At 43.4% G+C, this 25,142-nt stretch overlaps 1 protein-coding gene across 1 annotated transcript; it reads right to left on the reverse strand.

Moving 5' to 3' along the window:
• Nucleotides 1–172: 172 nt before the first annotated feature.
• GAA (alpha glucosidase) lies at nt 173–22,187 on the reverse strand. The gene is made up of 20 exons (XM_072112321.1): nt 22,089–22,187; nt 19,254–19,659; nt 19,037–19,182; nt 17,515–17,680; nt 17,337–17,433; nt 15,984–16,103; nt 15,361–15,479; nt 11,311–11,442; nt 11,095–11,205; nt 10,414–10,527; nt 9,290–9,374; nt 8,186–8,303; nt 7,961–8,094; nt 7,569–7,720; nt 7,060–7,208; nt 5,343–5,484; nt 5,135–5,233; nt 3,890–4,054; nt 3,143–3,295; nt 173–2,287 (listed from the first exon to the last, which is right to left on the reverse strand). Exons 1-20 carry the CDS (start codon nt 22,097–22,099, stop codon nt 2,225–2,227), a joined length of 2,682 nt encoding a protein of 893 aa, XP_071968422.1. The 5' UTR covers nt 22,100–22,187; the 3' UTR covers nt 173–2,224.
• Nucleotides 22,188–25,142: the final 2,955 nt, after the last annotated feature.

Consider the following 25,142-nt stretch of genomic DNA (forward strand, 5'->3'; position numbering starts at 1 on the left):
AATCGTTATACCCGCTTCACGGTGAATTGCTCCAAACTGGAGTTATGATTTGGCTACAGGGGATCACATCGGGGGCCGGCGACGGGGGGTGGGGAAATCGCATTGGGGGGGGGGGGGGGGCAACAGGGGAACGCATCGGGGATGACGGGATAAATAAACTGAGCACAAAAAATTATATTTCATGAAAAAATTTAATATAACACAAGACAAACGTTCTGCAGAAAGAAGCACAGACATTCAAGAAGGTCGAAAAGAAACGGAAGTAAGATTACATTCTGCAGATGCTTTATTCCCATGCAAATTCATCATGGACTGACCATAAAGGGGGTTTAACATCACACGTTACGTAAAGACCTAATGCCAGATAACCACATGACACGGTAAAGTGCGTGGGTCATCGGGTAATAATACAGGTCATAACATCTAAACTATTACACACATTGCATAATTAGTATAAAAGACCGATGTTCCACTTTGATCACAACTTCCATGGAAGCCTGGCCCCAAAAAATGCCCCCCATGTATCTTACCCGCAACATTTGCTATTGACTAAATATATATGATGGTGACCATTTATGGGTGGGATTGGTTTCCATGGTGAAGGCCATGGATACTGGTTTTGATCCTGGCAACAAGAGCAGGAGCCACACCAACTGTCTACATGAGCTCGTATAGGTCAAACACATAGGACAATCCCTTTAATTTATTTGTACATATAAAGTTGACAACATCTCTGGAGAATGGGGCATCAGAGCTCAGCATCAACCTGTATCCATCAGTTATGCTGAAGCCATAAGAAAATTTTAGGGTCCCAGTGGTTGACTCCCCCCCATAGATGAGGTGGTTCTCTCTTATCCTGTGGTTAGAGGATAATAAATATTGGGCAACCCCATGTCAAAAAATAGTGAGAAAGATCAAATTTAAGGCAAAATCTTAAGTTGAAGTTCCAGTGCAATAGACATAAAGTGGTTTATTCGTTAAAGAAGCCTCCCGACATGTCGGCTTTAATGTCTTCTAAAACAGCGGTCTTTGTGCCTCTTAAAATAAAAATGTAACGTAAATTCCTTTTAAAAATGTAAGAAATAGACAAATGGGCGTTACTATATTGTCCAATCAGTGCTCCCAGTTTTGAACTGTGTAGGGACACGCCTCCTTTAAAAGAAGTGACTCCCAGTGACAATGGTGACACCCAGTTGTCCATTTATGATAAATTAAAGGAACATGGAAGACTTTCCCCCTAATTATAATTTACTGTATTAAAGTCTATGTAAATTAAATACCCCAGGAAATACAAGGTAACTACAGTAACTCATAAGTCTTTAGGTAGCGGTCACCCCTCCACTGCTCTGTATGAATAGGGTGGGGGTCGGGAAACAATAACTGGCAATAGGAGAGGTCCTACCGGAGATCCTCCACTATCAGTCACAGTCTAAGTGCATTTCGAGGGAACACCCCTTTAAACGGTTACTCCTCCCCATTTCTATTATACTATTTTATTATAATATAGCAGCATCATTTTCTACCTACATTATTTCCCAAGCGCTATTGAGACACAACGGCAAATCAATATCAAAAAAGAGCATTTTTGATCTGTGAAAAATCACACATGAGCATTAGAAGCTAGAAGATCCCCGATGTTGTCCCTTAAAGGAAATCGGCCACATGGATGCAGTGCTTCTTAACCAACCACACTCACATGCTGGTACGTGCCTGCTGAAACGGGAATCGGAATTTTTTTTTTCTTAAATAGCTTAATTTTTTACAAAACTGCCTGTTTTAAATTATGCAAATGAGCCTCAGGGGCTCCTGTCTACATCACAGAAGCTCCTCCTGGCTACATCATCTGCTAATTATTCACACTTCCATTCCACTCTCTGGCTAGGGAGGTTGGAGGTGGGTAGAAACGCTGAATGGTGACGTGAATAATAAGCAGCAGGGGCTTCTTTGATGTATCCAGGAGCCCCTGAGGCTCATTTGCTTCACTTTAAAAGATGGTTTTCTCAAAAACTAAGCTACTAGAAACTAAAAGAATAAAGGGTCCTGTTTCAGGAGGCACACACGGGCAGGTAAATGTGATTTGTGTTGTAGCACCACATCCATGTGTTAGATTTCCTTTAACATCACAGAATTAAAATCTTGAAAAAAAAAAAAAAAAAATGTAAGGATCATCGAGACTCTTCCTATTCCCTGAAGTTGAGCGTCGACCTATTCTCTGTAGCGTCAATCAAACCCATGTGATCGCAAACTGGATTCCTATTCGCAGGCAGAGCTTGGAAACGGTTAACACCTATTAAAAAATATAAAATGATTGTTTGGTCTTTGGTTAAATTAAAGGTCATTCATATAACATTTCGGAGATTTAATGATTTAAAGAGGACCTGTCACCTAAAATTTCGGCACTTGGAGCTGCATACTAAAGTAAGCAGCTCCTAGTGCTTGAACAAACACCGCAGTGTTAGAGTGATAGCGTTACCGGAAACCTGCGGTAACGCTATCAAACACTGCGGCGGAGTACAATGTAATAATCGGACCGCCCGCTCCATAGGCTGGAGGTGACTTCCACGCGTCATGCAGCAGACACCTCCCCTAACCACGCCCAACCCCGCCCCCTCATGAATACACCGGACCGCTTTGCGAGCGGTCCGATGATTACATTGTACCCCGCCGGAGGTTTCCGGTAACGCTATCCTTCTAACACTGCCGCGTTTGTTCACATTTTAAGTGACAGGTCCTCTTTAAAGGTGAAAATTCTAAAAAATATTTGATAACAGCATAATGTGATGTGTAGCTTTTACTGAATGATCTCTCTATAAAACCGGATCAGAATGGGATGTTCCTATGGATGTAACATGAGGGAGCTCCGAGGCCCAGGAGACAAGGTGCCTCCTCATATACAAGATTACTGTGGAAATATAAAAAAAATACTTTATAGTTGGGGGGGGGGGGGTATAGATTTGGCAATGGGGCTCCATATGGTCTTAGGACATGCCATAAGTTTATCGTTGGAAAAAACGGATACCACAAAGGAGCCACACGGGCTTTATAAACATAGGGCAATAGATAACAATGCTATATTAAGTATTATGTGAGGAAAACAAAGACAACAAAAAAACACTAAAATCTCTGGAGTTACGGTAAGTACCTTAGTATCTTCTCTGAACGAAAAGTCATCGGTGGGCACCTGATTCACCAGAACCTTCTTGGGAGGGTTTGTTATGCCGTACACTTGCACCGATGCCAGGGTCAGGTTGTCCGATTCACTGTTCCAATGTATCACCTCGCTAACAAGTGCGTTCTGTAACCAAAAATAAAACCCAAAATGTCAGGTTCAGGGGTAGTAGACCCACTGGACCAGCGTGGACGATGACGTAAGCCGACACCTGGGAGCGGAGTCTAAGTGGTTCCTGGTTTTCACCAGAGCTCGCCTCAAAGCAGGTTGGGATTGTTACAGCGTGGTACCACCAGGTGCGACGTAGTCCGAGGTGGAAGCCAAGGTGAGGTACGGAAACGGAAGGCGGGTTCGTGGTCGGGGACAGGCAGGAGGTCAGGACGGGCAGCACGGGAGCAGAGTCGTGGACATAGCAACAGGTCAAGACAGGCAGCAGAGGAGCGTAGTCAGGAACGGAATCAAGGTCACAATGGGAAATCACTATAAACGCAAAGGACATGGGAACAAGCTTTTTCTAAGGCGGTGAGGCACAAAGATCAGGCAGGGGTCACAGGAAGGGGCTGGGAATTTATCACAATCGGAATCCAGTGCGCGCGCCCTAGGAGGTGGGGCCTGTTGGAGCCAGCGCTCGATCGTGGCGAGGTGAGCCGAGACTGGGGACCGGGGGCACAACCTGTGTGATGAGCATAAGTCAATATAATTTGTAGATCCGATACTTACATTTGTAGCAATAAACACCACCTCAGTATAATCCATCCTTTCGAAAGTCCACAAACTGTCCCCGTCATCCCAAAATAGATCCCCCCGTGCAAATCCTTCTGGTGTAAGGGCCACTATGAGGTTCAGGCTATTCTTTCGGGTTTCCTCTGTTGTCATACCTGGGATCTACATCAAAAAGAAAAAAAATGCAAATATCGTTCTAGAATTTTTTACAAACAGATTTTTTAAATTGTGTAAGAGGAAACTCCCAGACCCCTCAGGTATTAGGAAATGTCCTACTTCCCTCTTTTATGTGAAATCTCATCACTTATATAAAAAAAAAAAAACTCCCCCAAAGTCAGGCAAATATTACTCTTCTTCATTTTCACATGAGAAGAGTCAAGTTTAGAAGTGGCACTTCAGAAGACCCCATCTTCTCTTCTATAGCACCTAGAAACAGGGTACAGGTATCATATTAAAGATAAGAATATTCTCTTTCAGATCACACCAGGCTAATGGCTACAGAACCCGAGGTAAAGACAGCTAAAAGCAGCAGACATAGATCCAGTTCCCGACTATTTTTTTTAACTGTCTGAACTGTATGTCCAGTTCTGTAGATCACAGAACCATAAGCTTGATGGGATCTGAAAGATTCTTATCTTTAATAGGGCACAAAAACTGGTTTGTAGATAGAGTGGAACCAAAGATAGGGGCTACCCCTACCCCTGCAACCACTAAACTTGACTCATCTCATGTGAAAATGAGGTGAAAAGAGTCATATTTGCGCAACTGGATTTTTTATAGGTTAACATGTAATATTTCCCATAAAAGAAGGAATTTTAGAAAGGCACATTTAATACCCTATGGGGGGGGGGGGGGGGGGGGGGGAGTTTGCAGTTTAGTGTGGCAAAACCTGGTGACAGGTTCCCTTTAGAAGGACATCTACCACCAGGATGAAAGACTGTATGCAAATGAGCCTGAGGGGCTCCAGGTTCCATTAACACCTAAGCAGCCTGGTGCCCCTCAGGCTTATTTGCATACAGTCCTTGATCCTGGTGGTAGATGCCCTTTAAGGCCCTTAAAACTGAGTCCCTATTGTGCTAAGTATCTCCTAGTGCAGCCGGTATTATTGAGTTGTAATGGTGGAAAACCAAATAGCAAACAATCTAAAACATGGATTTTATTCTCTTTGCTTCTAAACTGTACAGCGATTGGATATTATTAAAATTTTTAAATTTAGAGCTCAAACACAGAAACTATTCTGACCTGCGCAGGCAAAATATGGCCGCCTCTAACGTGAACATTAATCGTATCCATCGGTGCCGAAAGATTGATCCATTGGCCCTTACTCTGTATTTCCACACCCTGAGAAGCAAAAGAAACTTACTGTAAATATAATGCTGCATAATATATATATATCAATCAACACTTTGAATAAAACTACAGGGTAATTGGAAAGGGTCGAACCACTCACCGTTTGAAGGACGTACCATGATACCGCAGGGAAGTATCCACTGACTTCAGTCTTTCCTTGCTCAAGGACTGGGCTGATCAGCAGAGCGTCTCCCCAAAGGAACTGGCGGTCAATTGTCCAAGTGTTTTGGTCAGTAGGAAACCTTAAAAAGAGGAAACCAAATCCCAAATGAAACAGAACAATTAAATCTTCCAAGTTAATTACCAAAATTGCGCTGAAAAGAGGAAGTGGTCTTCTCAACAAGGACGTCTGGTCTACAGAACGGCCAAACAAAAATACCTTTCATGTTGAGGAGAAGGTCTTCTCAAAAGAGGCGGCCTTTCAGTGAGGTGTCACTATAGATAAGGCCCCATTCATGCAACTAACTGTGGCCGTGATCTGGGTGCAGAAATTGTGTGACCAGATCATGGCCACAATAGAAGTTCACGGTAACGGTGCAGTGAGCACACGGAGTCCCATCGTACCGTGTCCCATCGTACCGTGTCCTAACAACAACCGCTCAGCTTTGACTGAAGAGAGGAGGGTGGGGACCGCTTACTCTCTCTCCCTTCTCTACCCGGCCCGGGAGTATACAGCCTTAGTGTAATCTTCTCACCAAAACTGGACACATTGGGGCACATTTACTTACCTGTCCTGCCCGATCCCCGAAAGTGCATTGTCCGGGCAGAATGCCCTGTGCCGCGATTCATTAAGATCGTGCGCCCGATTTCCTGCATGTGTCCCTTCCCCGTTCAGGTCCGCCGGAGTTCACCTTCTTCTTCCTGGTGCATGTAAGTGCTTGATCTTGCGACACAAATTGAAAGTTGAATCCCATGCTTTGTCCGGATCAGTTGGATCATCCGACGGCATGCCCCCGATTTCTGTTGCTTAAATGCCATTGCCGATGCGCCAAAATCCGATCGCTTGCGACACAATCCCCTTCTAAATCCCTGTCCCCGCAATCCCCGAAAACGTTGGAAAACCCGATAGAAAGTAAATAAGCCCCATACTGACTAACAATTGTCATATTTAATAATGGAGAGAACCCCTTGCGTGAAAGAACAAGAGTGAAATTGTAAAATTGTTCTTGTGGAGTAAAGTTGGAATCTTTTGGCCCCAAGTTGAGTTCAATGGCATAAAAATTAACCAAGATTTTAGATTTTCCTTCTTTTTGATGAAATGTCAAAATATGTCGGAAAAAAAATTTCATTGCTCTATGACCATTCATGGAGTCACCTGTGGGGGTCATATTGAGTAGTTTTTCTGCAATATTACTCAAGAGTGTGACCTAAAGTCTAGTAAAAAAACACTTGCCTATATCAAGTAGGTCCACCATGTTCCAGAATCACGTCTCCGAAGCAGCAAGGCATTGACTGAAGAAGACCTCTGAAGAAGTGCACCATTAACATTCGAGAAGTTTGCACCCTACTACCGTTTCAATGTGAATGCTCTAGATGGGTTAGTCTTTACCTCCAATCATAATTCCATCTTGGACCATTTTTCTGCAGGTACTAACCGGGAACACCCTACAAGACCTATGGTTTTGAAGTTGCCAAGACCAAAGTGTCTCCATCACAATTTTGCCAAAATCACTAAGATTCTTACAAATGCTTTTTTCAGATTTCAAAAACTTTGAGTATTGCAACTTCAATCCTCTTGACTTTGTCGAGTATGTGCTCATCTTAAAAATACTCACAAATACCATAACCAGCCATAACAATAGAACCGGTACACTTACTCAAGAAAGAGTGCGCGAGCAACAGTCTCTCCCAAACTGTGAGCCTTATGAAACAACGTATACAGGTATGGAAGCAGCGAATATCGGATTTTCAAAGCGTTCCTTATGGCATCTTGAGACCCCTTGGAAAAAACATACGGTTCTTGTGCCTAAAAATTGAAGAAAAAAAGCACTATAGTAGAACTTCGTACATTTCAATAATAATAATGTTTATTTGCATTGGAGGATAAATTAGGACAAGATTCTGCTAAAAAATTACCGACCCATGAATGGAAGCCCAATAACAGTCAATAAAATATTTTGGGTTCCATTGGTATTTGATTTTACAAATTGGGAATTAACATTATTTTTATTATTCTGCTCCTATAACAGAAGAAAACAACAGATGTAGAGGTGAATGTGGCCCAAGTCCAATATCTGGCCTAAAATATGGGTCCAAAGAGAAAAAACGCTTAAAATGACAATAAAGACAAATTTGATGAAGAAAAAAAGTAAACATTTTACGTTACCCGAGCGTCACGATTGTTGTGATTTCTCATAAACGGGTAAAAAGCACCGAGTTGACTCCATCGCACGCATAACTCTTCAGTTGTGTTCCCAGAAAAACCACATATGTCGGCCCCAACCAGAGGGATACCGTACATGTTGAAAAGTAATATGGCTGAAAAAGTACAATAAAAAGTCATAAAAACAGAGAAAGAATAAATGATGTAGGTTTTTACGAGAACTGTAAAAAGGAATTAGATTACGAAAAACACTGTACGTCCACCATAACAGTGGTCGCTCATGTGCACTACATAGAAATAGGCTTGTTCTCGGAAATTGATGGAAGTCCCAGAGACTGGGCCACCTTAATCTGCCCTGAGGATTTAAGGGCCTCACTTTTTACTGTCTCTCCTACCTGGTACTGAGTAGTAGAGCTGTTCCCAGGTACTTGCCACGTCTCCTGACCAGTGACCTGCATAGTGACCATGACTGGAGAACGTGGATCGAGAAATCACAAAAGGACGTTTTCCTCGAATCTTTATCAACGCGCTAGCAAGAGGTGTAAAAAAAATAAAAAATGTTAGTCATACTATGGGATAGTAACAGACATTTAGTACCAGAACCTTCTCAGCTTACTTACTGGTGGGACGCGATTGCCTCAGAGAGTCCGTACAGATTGTGGAGATTGTAATGTGAAGAGAGATGTTGCTGACTGGAGGCACAGATTGTGGCTCGTCTCAATGTACCTCCCACTACCGCTGTGACAACATAGAATACAAACCATCATCACGGCTCTCAAGGATAGGACCCCCCCTTTAAGGAAATCCACCATCAAAATCCATCATGATAAACCAGGGACATTACTCATAGATCCAGGCACCGGGACTGTGGTATCTTCTTATATTTGTTATCCATGTTCTCCGTCCTTCTAAAATCAACTTTTAAAATGATGCCAAGTGCTCTGAGGGGTGTTACCAGAGCCCCTCTGTGCCCTGACTTCACAGGCTATTGTCTCCTTCTCAGGAATCGAGGAGCTCTTCTGGCTCATTTCGATAGTAAATTTTCTTAGAGAAAATGCCTTTTTTTGAGCTTCATTTCTTTTTTTTTTTGCTTTTTTGCTTCTTTTCCCCTTTCTAAGAACGATAACTTTTCAGTCTTTACTTAGAAATAGGAGGGCTTGTTTTTTTGCAGGAGGTGGAGAAAGTTTAATGGCACTTGTACTCATTTTACCATTTTATAATTTTTAGGGAATAGGGATATGGATGTTTTGATTTCCAAATTTCATGGTTTTTTGGAGTTTAGTTTTAGAATTTAGAACTAAAAAAAATGTATTCTGCATCATGTATGAATTTTTCTATTGTTAGTACGTTTTCACAATTTAGAATATTTTATACTACATTATTTACTTTATTACTGACATCACAGTCTGAAAACCATAATATGTCGTTTTCCATTGACTGTGCTGTGCGAGGGCTTGTTTTTTTGGGATTACTTGACATTTTAGTTGGTCTCATTTTGGTGAATGCAAATATTTTATTGGTGGAAGGAAGACCAACGAAAATTGCAATTCTGGCACTAAGGTAGCACCGTAGCCAAAAGGTCTCCCATTGAATTAAGTAGCAGCGTAAATGGGGGTTAAACATCAGGTGCCATACAAATTTTTAAACAAAATTTACAAAATTGCATTTCTACAGATCTTTTCACATGAAAGTTGTGGTTTTTATCATTTATGTTCTAAGCTTACCAGGAACATATGGAGGATTCTCTATATTGTTGTCCGGGCAGTTGTCTACTGAACCGGCCACAAAGTTTGAGGGTTCATTCATATCCTGTGTGAGAGAGTGAATCAGAAAACTTATAAAATACATCTTCAGAATACGCTCCAAAGCTCCCTGGCACTAAATAAAGAGGTTCTTAGTAGGACTCTGTTCACACTGCTGCAAGGAGCTTCCCTTTAAGGCTCTTTTGGTGGTCTTGGCTTCATGATGTTTTAGTCATTGTAATTGAGAACACTGAGGAATTTTTTTGATGGTTCATGAAGTCACAGCATGTAGCTAGAATATTCCAGAACTCTATTATTGTGCTTGGACCTTTTATTTTAGGAATGGAGACCTTTAGGATTTTTAACTACGCTGAAGCCCTCTTGATCAATGGTGGGCAGGGTGCTGCTTCTTCATGGGAGTAACGGGATGTAGAGATAGAGATTAATTCAGCTGTAGTAGACTGAGATGAAACTATTAAAAAAGACGTTATCCAGTCTGATGGGAGCATCAGGTTGGGCCATAATTGTAGGTGGTCATGGGACGACTGTGGCACCAACTGGCAGCAGTTGGCAGAGACGGTCAGCGAACAGATTGGGGGGCAATCACTGGTACCAGGCCACAGGGTCAGATTATAGGGGGGGGGGGGCGCATTGGGGGAAGGACCCCGAAGTACAATTTTATTATTTTACCTTGGACTGTATATATACACGTTTTATAGGGGGATTGTATACAGTACAGTTATAGTGGGGCTGTATATAGTTATTACAGGGGGACTGTATATAGTTAATGCTGTGGGCCTGTGTATAGGTAATGTTAGTGGGACTGTATATAGTTAATGCTGGGAAGGGGCTGTATATAGTTGATGCTGGGGGCCGTATATGGTGATTATTTGGGGGCTGTATATAGTTAATGCTGAGGGGTGCATATAAACTGATTACTGGGGGGCTGCATATAGTTAATGCCGAGGGGTGTATATAAACTGATTACTGGGGGGCTGTATATAGTTATTACTGGGGGGCTGCATATAGTTAATGCCGAGGGGTGTATATAAACGGATTACTGGGGGCTGTATATGCCCCCCCCCGTGCACAGTCGTATTACTTACAATCCACATGCCATCGAAAGGAACCTGGTCATGATAGCTCTTCACCATATCGTACCACCAGTGAAAGGTCTCTGGGTTTGTAAAGTCTGGGAACACTGTAAGACCGGGCCAAACCTGTTATCCAACACATAAAAGGTGTGCAAAGTATAAAATGAAAATTGTAGGTGTGTTAGATGGCAAAAAAACTGTTCCGCCGATACGCAGCTACCCTGTATGTCAATGTCTGACCCATAGGAAAGCCTTGAAACACAATTCGAGATCATGGCCATCCGGAGACTTACATCGATAGGCAACTGTTACGGGTTCTTCACGTTTTTTTTCTGGTTAGTTATAGATATAGCAAACATTATGTGACAGTTAAAACACGTTAACGGGAGTTTTTAAATTTAAAGTAATGCAGCCTCTGACCCTGTAGGGTGTAACTACAGGGACACATTTCTTCCTTCTATAGTAAAGCTAATTTGCATATTTTCCCATAAAGCATTGGATCAGAACTTCCGACACCAACTGGATCTCCATAATGGGAACCAGAACAGAACTATGTGAATCGGCTATGAAATTGTGTATTCTTCACACAGACCAGTAGAGGTCAGCAGAAAATAAGCTCTCGCTCCTCTATTAGGTTATTGTTTTCGCTTTTACGCATTTTGAGGGTCAGACTAGCTACAAGGAGGAACAAACCTTCCCAACGAGAGGCTGGCCGGTGGCATTTTTGATAAAAACATCTCTTTTTAGTCCGTCATCATAAGGAGGGTAAGTGCCAGGAGGAGCGGTGCTGCTGATGGCCGGATCCTAAAAAAAAAAAAAAAAAAAAAAAAAAAAAAAAAACAACAACAAAAAGTTGCCCTCTATAAATAATACCGTATATAGTGCGACAGCCCTCACGTAGATCCTTACCACAATCAACACATATCTCAGTCCTTGTGCGTGGAAGTCCTTCACCATGGTAGGATAGTCCCCGAAACGCTCTTTATTAAAGGTGAAGTCTCGATATTCGTCCATGTAGTCGATGTCATTCCACTGCACGTCCTGGAACGTATTATAGGAATAGGAGACAATTACATTAAAAAAACCTGCATTATCGTAAAAAAAAAAAAAAAAAGAGATATGTATGTACCTCATTACATATCAACAAACAGAACAGGATCCGTTTTCTGGTATTATTGGAGAGATGAATGAAGATATTAACTGGACACAATGGAAGACATTTACCTTACCTTGCACGTCAGTTTTATAGTAGACACAGCATAGGGAAATAGTCGCAATTCCTGGCAAACAGTCAGGAATTGTGACTTTGTCTTGGTGCCACTTTCTCCCGATATCTTCACCAGGTCTCACATAGAAGAGATATTATTCCAGCAGTGAAGCACACCTCTGGAATAACTACGTTGATTACGCCAATCTTAAGAAATTCCCCAAAGTATCAGTTTATACATGAGCAACCTATGGTTGTATTGTTTTAAAGGACATCTACCACCAGGATGAAGGATTGTAAACCAAGTACACTGACATACTGGTCTGTTCCCCCCTCTGGCAGGATCCACTCTTTTAGATCCTTAGGCACTTGTTTTTATGGGGAAAAAAATATTTAAACATTATGCAAATGAGCCTCCAGGCTCCATTGACATCTATGGAGCTCGGAGCCCCTCAGACTCATTTGCATAATTTTTACAATCTTTTTTTCTTAAAAACAAGTACCTAAGAATCTAAAAAAGTGCAGATCCTGCCATAGGGGGCACACACCAGTATGTCAGTGTGCTTGGTTTACAATCCTTCGTCCTGGTGGTAGATTTCCTTTAAGCACCTAATGGTATTGGAGTAATTTATATTGTTGTTTTTTGAGTATTATATGGTAGTATTATTAGGTTTTATTTTTGCATCTTATGATGGGATTTGAGCACTTCTTGGCGGTATTATTCAAACAACTTTTTGTGATATTTGCAATACTTGGTATCGGATTTATAATAAAAGTTAACACTATATGGTAATTTTATATTAGTTCTTTATGGTGGTTTTTATTTAGGCATAACGTGTCACTACGCACCATAATATGCATTTTAATAGTGGCGACTGTATATTATTTATGGGGCCGATGTATGGCCTTGTTATTTGGGCACCATACTGTGCACTGCATGAAAGGAGTATTCCACACAATGCCAAATATTGTTCATTTTGTGCTCCCTCTTTCTGATGATCCCATTAGGGAGCCCCCCACTAATCTAGCATTTGTCCCCTATCCAGTGCTTATACACATATCCCCTATATATGTAGTATATACCCATAAAGAACATATCCATCATCTCCCATGTTTCAGTTGGAAAATTCTTGTGGATGAAACTTCCCATTAATTTCCCACAATTCTCCATAATTAAATCAATGCTTAGCCCAGCAGATAAATCTCAGACAGAGGAACACATTTGTGAGCCTATGCATCATCGTAATGCGTTTATCATGATGGAGCATCTTCTGATCCCGCCAGATGGACAGCTGAGCCACAAACCTGATTAGGTTGATAGACCCTCAATGAATCCCCGTAGACTAAACTTCAAAGCCTTCGCGTGCGGGTGGAAATATTAGTGCTGAAATGTAAAGATACTTAGGGAAGACCATAATGTAGGACTAACCAGATTGCTGCTGCTGCACCACCATCCTTCAAGGGGGATTATTAGATTTTGGGCAGCTCAAAGTGTACGGAGGAGTTCTCTCGCTAGGACAGGCTAATGGGAGACAACTCCTCGGGAAGCTACAGACTAAACCACACGGTTACAAGTATAGAGCCCTTAAAGGCAAAGCTTTAAATATAAAAGGTCTCCTATTTTCTATAAGGTCATCTGCCTGTTTAATGGTGGAACAACTGTCCCTTTTATGGAAAAACCTCTCAAGAATGAGTTGGTGTCATGGTCGGACCCCTGTCTATCCATGAGAGAGCCTCTCAAGAACGAGAAGTAGGTCTCATAGCAGGATCCCTGTGCCTCTATGGAAGAGCCTCTGAAGAATGAGAAGTAGATCTCATGGCAGGACCCCTATGCTTCTATGGAAGAGCCTCTGAAGAACGAGAAGTAGATCTCATAGCAGGACCCCTGTGCCTCTATGGAAGAGCCTCTGAAGAACGAGAAGTAGATCTCATGGCAGGATCCCTGTGCCTCTATGGAAGAGCCTCTGAAGAACGAGAAGTAGATCTCATGGCAGGATCCCTGTGCCTCTATGGAAGAGCCTCTGAAGAACGAGAAGTAGATCTCATGGCAGGATCCCTGTGCCTCTATGGAAGAGCCTCTGAAGAACGAGAAGTAGATCTCATGGCAGGACCCCTATGCCTCTATGGAAGAACCTCTGAAGAACGAGAAGTAGATCTCATGGCGGGACCCCTGTCTATTCATGGGAGAGCCTCTCAAGAACGAGAAGTAGGTCTCATAGCAGGATCCCTGTGCCTCTATGGAAGAGCTTCTCAAAAACTAGAAGTAGATCTCATGGCGGGAATCCTATGCCACTATAGAAGAGCCTCTGAAGAACGAGAAGTAGATCTCATGGCAGGACCCCTATGCGTCTATGGAAGAACGTCTCAAGAACGAGAAGTAGATCTCATGGCAGGACCCCTATGCCTCTATGGAAGAGCCTCTGAAGAACGAGAAGTAGATCTCATGGCAGGACCCCTATGCCTCTATGGAAGAGCTTCTCAAGAACGAGAAGTAGATCTCATGGCAGGACCCCTATGCCTCTATGGAAGAGCTTCTCAAGAACTAGAAGTAGATCTCATGGCGGGAATCCTATGCCACTATAGAAGAGCCTCTGAAGAACGGGAAGTAGATCTCATGGCAGGACCCCTATGCGTCTATGGAAGAACGTCTCAAGAACTAGAAGTATATCTCATGGCAGGACCCCTATGCCTCTATGGAAGAGCCTCTGAAGAACGAGAAGTAGATCTCATGGCAGGACCCCTATGCCTCTATGGAAGAGCCTCTGAAGAACGAGAAGTAGATCTCATGGCAGGACCCCTATGCCTCTATGGAAGAGCCTCTGAAGAACGAGAAGTAGATCTCATGGCAGGACCCCTATGCCTCTATGGAAGAACCTCTGAAGAACGAGAAGTAGATCTCATGGCGGGACCCCTGTGCCTATATGGAAGAGCTTCTCAAGAACGAGAAGTAGATCTCATGGCAGGACCCTATGCCTCTATGGAGGTACTTCTGAAGAACGAGAAGTAGATCTCATGGCAGGACCCCTATGCCTTTCTAGAAGAACTTCTAAAAAAATGAGAATTTCCTCCAAACCACGAAATCCATTCATCACACGTGGCCAAATGAACTTACATGGGCTATTCTAGTTTTAATGAAACCTCTGCGCTGGCTATTTCCATGACATTAGGGTCTGGGCACCACAGATCTTTGGGAATTTTGGGCCCCAGAAGAAGTGAGCCCAAATCAATAAACTAGCATGCCATACATTTTTGCGCTTGGAAGACCCCTTTAAGGAGTATATTTCAGTGCTGACAGTAGGGACAGACCCCTTTCACAAGGTGAAAGGTAAACCCCACATTCAGAATATTCAGAAGGAGTAGCAGAAGAAGGATACAAGGCAGATTAATAAGAAATGTGCCATAATTTGACGAGCTTTACAAATATTTATCAAACATTTCATGGAGAATTAACGTCCTCTATGAGTTACTAATTAATAACGGTTACATTCTAGAACAGGTCTATAAATTACTCCTACATTGACCTCTATGGTGTGACATGTCCCAAATAGTTTGAGCATTAGGGCACATTATTATGTACCAGAGTGTGGGCCCACCGTAGGATCCTTTTGATTCTCCGGTGGGGCTGTCCGACCCTGCTGCCCAGATTCAGTTTTGTAAAGAAACCCCAGTATATACATCCTCAATACACAATACTCAATATACTCTACTAATTTTCTTAGTCCACAATGTGCAATAATCTTATACCCTCTTACCAAAGGCATATTGGCTTTGCTCATATTTCTCACGACTTCCCGAGTGATGTTTGAAGTTGAATATCCCCAGCGGCATATGTGGAATCCCAGGCCCCAGAGGGGAGGCATGAATGGAAGACCTGCACAGACAGGAGACATGGTTCACATCAATGATCCCACATATTGTTAGGAGATCTTAGTCTTTGGATTAGTAAGTCAGGGAGCGTGAAGACCATATCACAACTCTGACACCTAAGCTTTGGTTCTGTGTGGTTCTCTTTGGTTCGGTATGGGGTCAACTGCTGAGAACCCTTGAGATAAGCATAAACACGTGGGCAAAGGTATGAGGCCTTGTCTTTGACAGTGGATGGTCCAAATGATGGTGGCCTAGATCATCCGAGCTACCTTCTACATTTAATTCCCTCCCCCATATGAGACCACAATTCTATGTAGACCCCAGCACCATATACAAAGATGACATTTTTGCAAATAAGAAGCCTCCAATGAAAGTTTGGACAACATGAAACTCCTCCAAAAGGGAGGCAAGATCCGTATGCCCACAACCTGGACAACAAGTCCCAACCGTCCTTGTACCGTTGTAGGCCGATACATTCACCAATGAATCCCCAGAAGATTCCTCTTACCAATCACTTCCTGATATTGGCGGATCACAGACTTGGGCTCTGGGCCCAAAAACAGGTAAAAGTCCAAGATGCCTCCTATAGTTCTCCAGGTAAGGGCTGGGGTTGGCTGGAGGAGAACATCTAGAAAAAAATAAAAACAAATTGACAAATGTTAAGCCAATTTTAGAAGAAATATAAAGAAGCTACTTTTTGGGAATGGTTTAAGTTTTTCACCGTTGTCCTGCCAGTTCGGGGCAGATCAGATACCAGAATAAACACTAGCACCAATGTCTCACTGTTTACATGATTTCGGATTTTGGACTCAGTGAGGACGGGGTACGTAATGATTTGCAGTCTGGTTTGTAGGATGCAAGACCATCATACAACCAGTCATACAGGATAAATTAATGCCGATGAGAAGAGGGAGTTAGAACAGTTTGGAACTTATAATGAGCCTAAAGTGCTATGAGCGTGTTATGTGTTACAGAAGCCCTCTGTGCTCTGGCTTCAAAGGCTGTTACACTGCATTACGTCACAGTCTCACCCTTTCCCCTGCACTTCCTGTAATCTCAGTGATCACACTGTGGGAGGGGAAAGTTAGTATTCCGGCACAGTGTAACAGCCTGGGAAGCTACAGCATGAAAGGGCTCTGAATACACAGGGATAGCCTTCCAGGCTCATTAGCATAATTTTAAAAGGAAGTAAGTCATGGATGACCATAGTCACGGTGCCTGGAACTATGACTAAGTGTTTATCATGCTTGAAATTCATGGTAGATTTTCTTTAAAGGCAACATAGCAAAGGCATGTCAGAGGTTTTATTAGCCAAATGGTATAAAAACCTTCTGCTCCAATTTGCCAAAGAATATAGTTGTTGCAGTTTAGGAGTCCAGTGTATTCATGAGGAGCACTTTCCCACACCCCTCCTTACACCGATTGGTAGGATGTTTATGCAAATACACATCGGCCAATCATGAATCACTAATGAGCTGGGCAGCGGGGTCATTGAGAGTGGCATCCTCATGAATACACTGGACTCTGGGTATGTGTTTTTTTTTTTTTAGACTTTTCTAACCTTATATAGAGAAGCATAAAATAAATTTATTTTTAAGATATTGTCCATTAAAGGGGTTGTCCAGGCTCATTTATATAACATCTATATGAGAAGAATGGTACTATACACAATTTATTATAAATTTATTTGGCACTGGGGCCCGACAGCTTCAAGTTACGGCACTGGAGGGGAGTATAAGATTTTTAGTGTTTTACTAGCCCCCCCCCCCCCCCCCTAGCCTTGTATAAACTTTTTTTTAAAGCCCAGACAACCCCTTTAATACTAGACATTAATACATTTTAATTTGAAGGAAATGCTCACCCATAGCATTACTGTTGAGGAGAAACACCCCATGGGCTGAACCATCTTTTTCCAGAGCCAAGTAGAATGGATGAGATCCATACAAATTGGAATCTTTCTAGAAATGAGGAGAATACATGAACATTCCGATTCCATTCATCTTTCTAGTATTAAGATACTAAAACTCCAATGGCCTTACCTCAGGACCAATATCTCTGTTCCAAAAAGTTAGCCGAGACCAATCAGTATTTAGGTTAATGGAGGTGAGGTGTTCCCCCAGACCATATATATATTGAGAGGGGAGGGATGTAGAAATCTGTAAGAACTGATCTGCAAACAGAAGCGGAGCCAAACCGGTATTCAACCTATGAGGGACAAAATGTGGTGGTAATGCATCGAAAATGAGGAGAAAAATTCTAAAGTCTTTTAAATCCAGTGCTCCGATACCCCTAGTGGCCCATTACTGAATCATAAGTCCAAATGGGTAGTCAGGAGCGGGCCAAGGTCAGGACCCAGTTGTAATAGATTTAAGTAGAGGCCAAGCAAGGTTGTGCACAAGAAAACAATATAGATTTAAGATAGGCTAGACCTAAAGGGAACCCGTCTTCACATTTTTCATAAACACAGCTAGTGACAGGTTTCTATAGATCCCTAGTAACTAAATAACAAACTTCTCTTAGCTAAAAATTATTTTTCTCACATCCCCATAAAATCAACTTTATTATCTTACCTGGCACACAGCCAGATCTAGCAGGGAGTCCTACAGCTCTCCCCATGTCTCCTCACCTTTCACTGCATGTGATGTGACCAGGGTGATGTCATCGAATTTCCATTACCCATCAACATTTGCAATATCTACCCCATGTATTTATCTGATCACATGAAATCACAGCAGCATCCATAGACAACTTCTCCTCCCTATCCTTCATAGAGTCATACTGTGATTTATACTGACATCACCCTGGTCACATGATATATAGCGCTGAATGGCGAGAAGGAGGCATAGGGCATGGGGAGATGTAGAAGTAAGTGATGATGGGAGTGGCTGCTGGAGTTGGCCGAGCAGGATACCCCTCTCTGATGTCTGGTAAGATTACAAAGTTGATTTTATGGGGATGTGAGGTAAAGTAGTTTTAGCTAAAAGAAGGGTGATATGGGAATGTGTCACTAGCTGCAGACCTATCAAATAAGAAGAAAAGGATGACCTTCCTCTATTTTGAGCACTGACATTTATGCACAAGTGATCAATGAGGCCAATGAATGGCTGAGCATAGTGTTGGACTAGGGTTGATTTATCGTCCCTAAAGAAATAGACCCTACTCCCCTCCAAATTAGGTTGTCTTCTAAGTTCAGTATTAGGTAAGGGCTTGGGTCCACCAGAGGGTTCTCTGGTGATATGTTGGGCCAGTCCAACATTTTAAACAAGAAATTTATGGTCATACTGGAACCAGAGGACCGGTCTCACTGGCGAAATGAGGGGCTTTGGAAGGTATTCCATATAATAGCAGTCCCTGTTCTGTGACAACCCCTTTAATACAGGTTAAAGGGAGTTTGACCTGATCATATTTAGTCTCTAAAAAATTTGACTATGTTTGGTAGTTCATAGACTAATTCCTATGGGGGGGGGGGGGGGGGACCCAGAATCCCAGCCCTCTGTGAGTAAGAACATCTCTGCAGGATTACTACACGGACACATGGCCTAGCCCTAGATAACCACTTACAGTTCCTGCCCGTTGCTCTTCCTTTTCACTACAAGACTGAAGGGGTCTGCAATCACTTGGACATCGTACAGAGTATTGGTCGCCTTTTCGTTTACGCGTGGAGTTTTTATTGGCACTTCATATCGCTTTTGAGCTGGGTCACTTATCTGCAAAGCGTAAAATTAAATTTTAAAAAAATATAAATGCTAAATAAAAATTTTTTTGTAAAAACACTCACGATAAAATGTAGACGATCATTGGTCTCTAGTAACATCTCCAGCTGCAGAGTCATGATATCGTTGGGCATGAAGGTGGTCTTGGATCGAATGAGCGTGGCCGTGAATCCATGTCCCGTTTCGGTTTTGTTGGTCAGCTTATAGTTTGGATAGGTTGTTGAGAAAAAACACCACGGCTGCCCGATCCCGGAATCTTTCCCTGTGGGGGAATAACAGCAGCCGCGGCCTTCACATTCCTCCTTAGTGATACCTTTGTCTGGTGCACAGTCAAACCGACTGGTGGGGGCCACGGCACACGCGTCAGACACCTTGTCAGAAGTGGGGACTGCGCTACGAACCAAAAGAAAGAGACTGAACCCCAGTAACCCCCATTTCCACCTTAGAGTTAGATTGGACATCCTGAGCCACCTGCAAGAAGCCAAAGCAGAGAAACTTTGAAATTCGATGTCATGACACATTACAATACACTATCACCATTCTGCATCCTTCCCCTATGGATCAATCCGTGGCCTTTTCACTGCTCACCCGGCACAGCGCCATCCACATTATAGTGTCTGTGCTCGGTATTACAGCTCCGGCACTTGAGTATGAGTGAACATATACTGGGTCATTATGGCCCTTAGTAGGTCATGTCCTTTAATAACCTATCATTTCATTATGAAATATTCACTACTTCTTTAATGACGAGGGTGTATATCCTCTACGGCTCAAGATGGCTGACCCAAATACATGGGACAACAGGAACACCCATAGGAGCAAATGTTTTTAATTAATACTCGTCCAAAAGAAGTCTAAGTAACAAACATACACAAATAGGTTTTGACATGCACCTTAGATCCTCAGACCAGACTATGCAATCTTAGATGTCCTCAGACCAGAAACATGGGGGCAAATTTACTTACCCGGTCCTGTTGCGATCCCCGATTTAGACAGTCAGACGAAGATGAAGTCCGGCGCGATTCACGAAGCTTGTGCGCCCGATATCCTGCATGTGTCGCTTCCCCGCCGAGGTCCGCCGGAGTTCACCTTCTTCTTCCTGGTGCTTGTAAGTGTGTGTCTTGCGACACAATTCGAAATGTTAAATCCCGCGCATAGTCCAAATCCGTCAGGTTGCCCGACAGCCACGCCCCCCGATTTGTGTCACGTGCAAGCCGGGGCTGAAGCGCCAAAATCCCATCGTGTGCGCCAAAATCCCCTGTTAAATGCGGCACAAAACGGAAATCGTCGGGTAACCCGATGAAAATGTGTCCGACGGACCCTTAGTAAATGAGCCCCATGGTCTCCACCCGATGCACTGGACGTGGCCTTCTCTGTCCTGCACGTAAGGGCTCAGAAATTTCCGTCATTGAGCTCCATTGAGATGAATGGTGCAGAACGTTCATGCATGGCCGTCTACTCCATTACTCTCCCGGAGTTACAAGGGGTCCGACTGAGGTACCAGGGACCACATCGGACCCCTTGTTTACGTGATCTGTAGGGGTCTCATCACGGAGATCCCCACCGATCAGCAAGTTAGGCCCTAATTCGTGGGAAAACCCCTTTAAACTATAATGGAAAGATTTTGTTCTCTTCCAGGTTTTGGACCCACTACTGGTTTTGGCTTACACATACTGATGCAAAATACTGAAGAAACACTGACCATGTGAAAGAAGCTTTAGAGACATAGGGGCTTATTTACCAAGTATCTTGCGGCCGCACTTTCCTTGGATATTCCAACGTTTTTGGGGACTGCGCCTCTGGCACAGCTATTATGAAGGGGATTGTGTCGCACGTGATCAGATTTTGGCACAATCACGACCACTTCCATGCGGCAGAAATTGGGGGACGGGCCATCTGACGATCCAACGGATTTGGACTGAGTGCGGGATTTAACTTTCAAATTGTGTTGCAAGATCAAGCACTTACATGCACCAGGAAGAGGAAGGTGAACTCAAGCGAACCTGAGCGGGGAAGAGACACATGCAGGATAATGGGCGCACAATCTTAGTGAATCGCTGCACAGTGCATTATTGTCGGACCACGCACCACGGGGATCGTGACAGAACTGGGTAAGTAAATGTGTCCCATAGAGCAACACAGTGGATTGTCAGCTGCGGCACAGGTACAGATGACATTTATGAGTCGTCTCCTGTGAAAACTACCGAAATTTTCCTGTTTGCTTGGAGAAGGTTGACCCCTGACCTGTGTGTCCTGGCCATAAAGTGACCATGCAGCTGCATTTCACCTATTCAATATAAAACTTATATAACTATAAAGAAATGAGAGTCTAGAGCAGCGCTGCCCAATGTCTGCATGCGGTATTGCAGTCTCATCTATTGCAGATCATTAATGCAATTCTACAGCGAATCTGCTACATGTGAATACACCCCAACATTGTGCTGTACGGAGCCCCCTATGGCTGTATAGACACCATCTATAGGTCCTAGTACAGAGTTATAGGTGTATAGGAGTCTGACATTGTACTCCAGTCTATAAATGACTCAATTTACACTTAAACAGGAAAAAAAGAAAGTAAAAATAAAAAAATAGAAATAAAGTATAAACTAACAAGCAGCGTATGATCACTTCCTAGAGCACATTTACAAATCTATCGAGCAGAGACGGGTTTTAGGCACCGAAAGAAGATCCCATTTGGGTTTGGCTTTAGAATTTATAGAGCTTCCTCTTTAGGAAGTGTAAATCGTATAGATACCAGGCGTAAAGCAACGCAATGTAGTGAAACACAAGTGATCCCTCTATAGATATGTAACGTATCATATAGAAAGATGGAGAATCCTATAGGAAACACATAGAAGGACAGTGATCCGGACTCGGCAGTCACTGCTTCCAGCACTTACCCCTCCCACATGCAGCTCTGCTCACATCTCTCTATGGGAAGGCCCTTTAATAACAGAAAGTCATGTGACTCCTGGTCACGTGACGGGGGAGGAAGTAAACTGGAGGGGGAAGGGGCGAAAGATGAGAAGACTCAGCACTGGACACCGCAGGGAAACTGGGTGAAAAGAAGATCCTGCGCTGACACGTGTATCCACTACTGCTGAGACGCCAAGAAATGATTCGCGATTTATGTTTTTATTCATAAAAAACCTGTTTTATTTACTAAAAAGTTTTCATTCATGTAAAAGTTTTATTTACTTTATTACAATTTTGTAAAAAAAATGAATAGTGAAGATTTTTCGCTAATCAATGGCGCCATGGACGTGGTTGTGTTTATTTGAAAATGTTATATTTTATAAGAAATCAGAATTCAATAAAAAATGGGATTCGGAAACTTTGAAAGTTTCGATTGTTTGCACTTTAAGGGGAAGTTCATACAAGGACTCGGTCAAATCTGTTGTGAATTTTTCAGTGGAACAATGAAGTTCAAGGCAGGTCCGGAGGTTTCTGCTGTGACCCATATGCGCTCCAGAACCACTGCATGGTTGAAAGGGGTTGTCCCAAGTTTAACCCATTGAGGACTTCCCTTTTCAGTTTTTGCACTTCCGTTTTTCACTTCCCACCTTTGAAAAGCCATTTATTATTTTTTTTGTGTACAGAGCGGTATGAGGGCTTGTTATTTGCGGGATATATTGTACTTCCTTGTGTCACCATTTACTATTCCATGCGATTTACTGGGATGGTGGAAAAAAATTCCAAATGCAGTGAATTTCGGCATGTACAGTACTGCAGGAAATTGTGAATCTGCAGCTCTTGTCTCTCAATGTCAGTGGAGCTTCTGAGCCTCAGGGGCTCCTGGCGGATATGACAACTAATCAGTGTCCTCCATGAACTCACAGGGAACACATTGGGGCACATTTACTTACCCGGTCATGTCGCGATCCCCGCTGTGTGTTATCCGCGGATAATGAACTGTGCCGTGATTCACTAAGATTGTGCACCTGATATCCTGCATGTGTCGCTTCCCCGCTCAGGTCCGACAGAGTTCACCTTCTTCTTCCTGGTGCATGTAAGTGCATTGGATGTGACACTATTTAAATGTTTAATCCCGCCTCAGTCCGAATCCGTCGGATTGTTGCATGAAAGCCGGCGCCAATGAACCAAAATCCGTTCGTGTGCGCCACAATACCCTTTTATATGCAGAGCAAAATGGTAATCGTCGGAATATCTGACGTTTGTGCGCTCCCTGGACACTTAGTAAATGAGCCCCAATGCTGTGAATTCACTGACATAGATAGGATGTTCTGCAGACGTGTAGGTGCCACAGCTGATCGAGCAGCTACTGATCCCCCACAGATCTGTACAGTGCACACCTTCATTATTATCAGTTATTTTGAGCCAAAACTTGGTGTGAAAGATACCCAGTGGTAATGTAGAGTAACCACCGCTACACAGAGCTCTCATTACTCTGTGTTATAACGAGTCTTGTACCTGTATGACATCACATGACCAGGGATATAATGAGCCGTGCACCTATGTGACATCACATGACCAGGAATATAACGAGCCATGCACCTGTGTGACATCACATGACGAGGGATATAACAAGCCGTGAGCCTGTGTGACATCACATGACCAGGGATATAATGAGCCGTGCACCTGTGTGACATCACATGAACAGGGATATAACAAGCCATGCACCTGTGTGACATCACATGACGAGGGATATAACAAGCCGTGCGCCTGTGTGACATCACGTGACCAGGGATATAAGGAACCGTGCACCTGTGTGACATTACATGACCAGGGATATAAGGAAACGTGCACCTGTGTGACATCACATGACCAGGGATATAACGAGCCGTGCACCTGTGTGACATCACATGACGAGGGATATAACAAGCCGTGCACCTGTGTGACATCACGTGACCAGGGATATGAGGAACCGTGCACCTGTGTGACATCACATGACCAGGGATATAACGAGCTGTGCACCTGTGTGACATCACATGATCAGGGATATAACGAGCCATGCACCTGTGTGACATCACATGACCAGGGATATAACGAGCCATGCACCTGTGTGACATCACATGACCAGGGATATAATGAGCCGTGCACCTGTGTGACATCACATGACGAGGGATATAACAAGCCGTGAGCCTGTGTGACATCACATGACCAGGGATATAATGAGCCGTGCACCTGTGTGACATCACATGAACAGGGATATAACAAGCCATGCACCTGTGTGACATCACATGACGAGGGATATAACAAGCCGTGCGCCTGTGTGACATCACGTGACCAGGGATATAAGGAACCGTGCACCTGTGTGACATTACATGACCAGGGATATAAGGAAACGTGCACCTGTGTGACATCACATGACCAGGGATATAACGAGCCGTGCACCTGTGTGACATCACATGACGAGGGATATAACAAGCCGTGCACCTGTGTGACATCACGTGACCAGGGATATGAGGAACCGTGCACCTGTGTGACATCACATGACCAGGGATATAACGAGCTGTGCACCTGTGTGACATCACATGATCAGGGATATAACGAGCCATGCACCTGTGTGACATCACATGACCAGGGATATAACGAGCCATGCACCTGTGTGACATCACATGACCAGGGATATAATGAGCCGTGCACCTGTGTGACATCACATGATCAGAGATATAACGAGCCATGCACCTGTGTGACATCACATGACCAGGGATATAATGAGCCGTGCACCTGTGTGACATCACATGAACAGGGATATAACGAGCCATGCACCTGTGTGACATCACATGACGAGGGATATAACAAGCCGTGCGCCTGTGTGACATCACGTGACCAGGGATATAAGGAACCGTGCACCTGTGTGACATTACATGACCAGGGATATAAGGAAACGTGCACCTGTGTGACATCACATGACCAGGGATATAACGAGCCGCGCACCTGTGTGACATCACATGACCAGGGATATAACAAGCCGTGCACCTGTGTGACAT

The sequence above is a fragment of the Engystomops pustulosus genome, chromosome 6 (assembly GCF_040894005.1).
Source record: "Engystomops pustulosus chromosome 6, aEngPut4.maternal, whole genome shotgun sequence".
Taxonomy (NCBI): domain Eukaryota; kingdom Metazoa; phylum Chordata; class Amphibia; order Anura; family Leptodactylidae; genus Engystomops; species Engystomops pustulosus.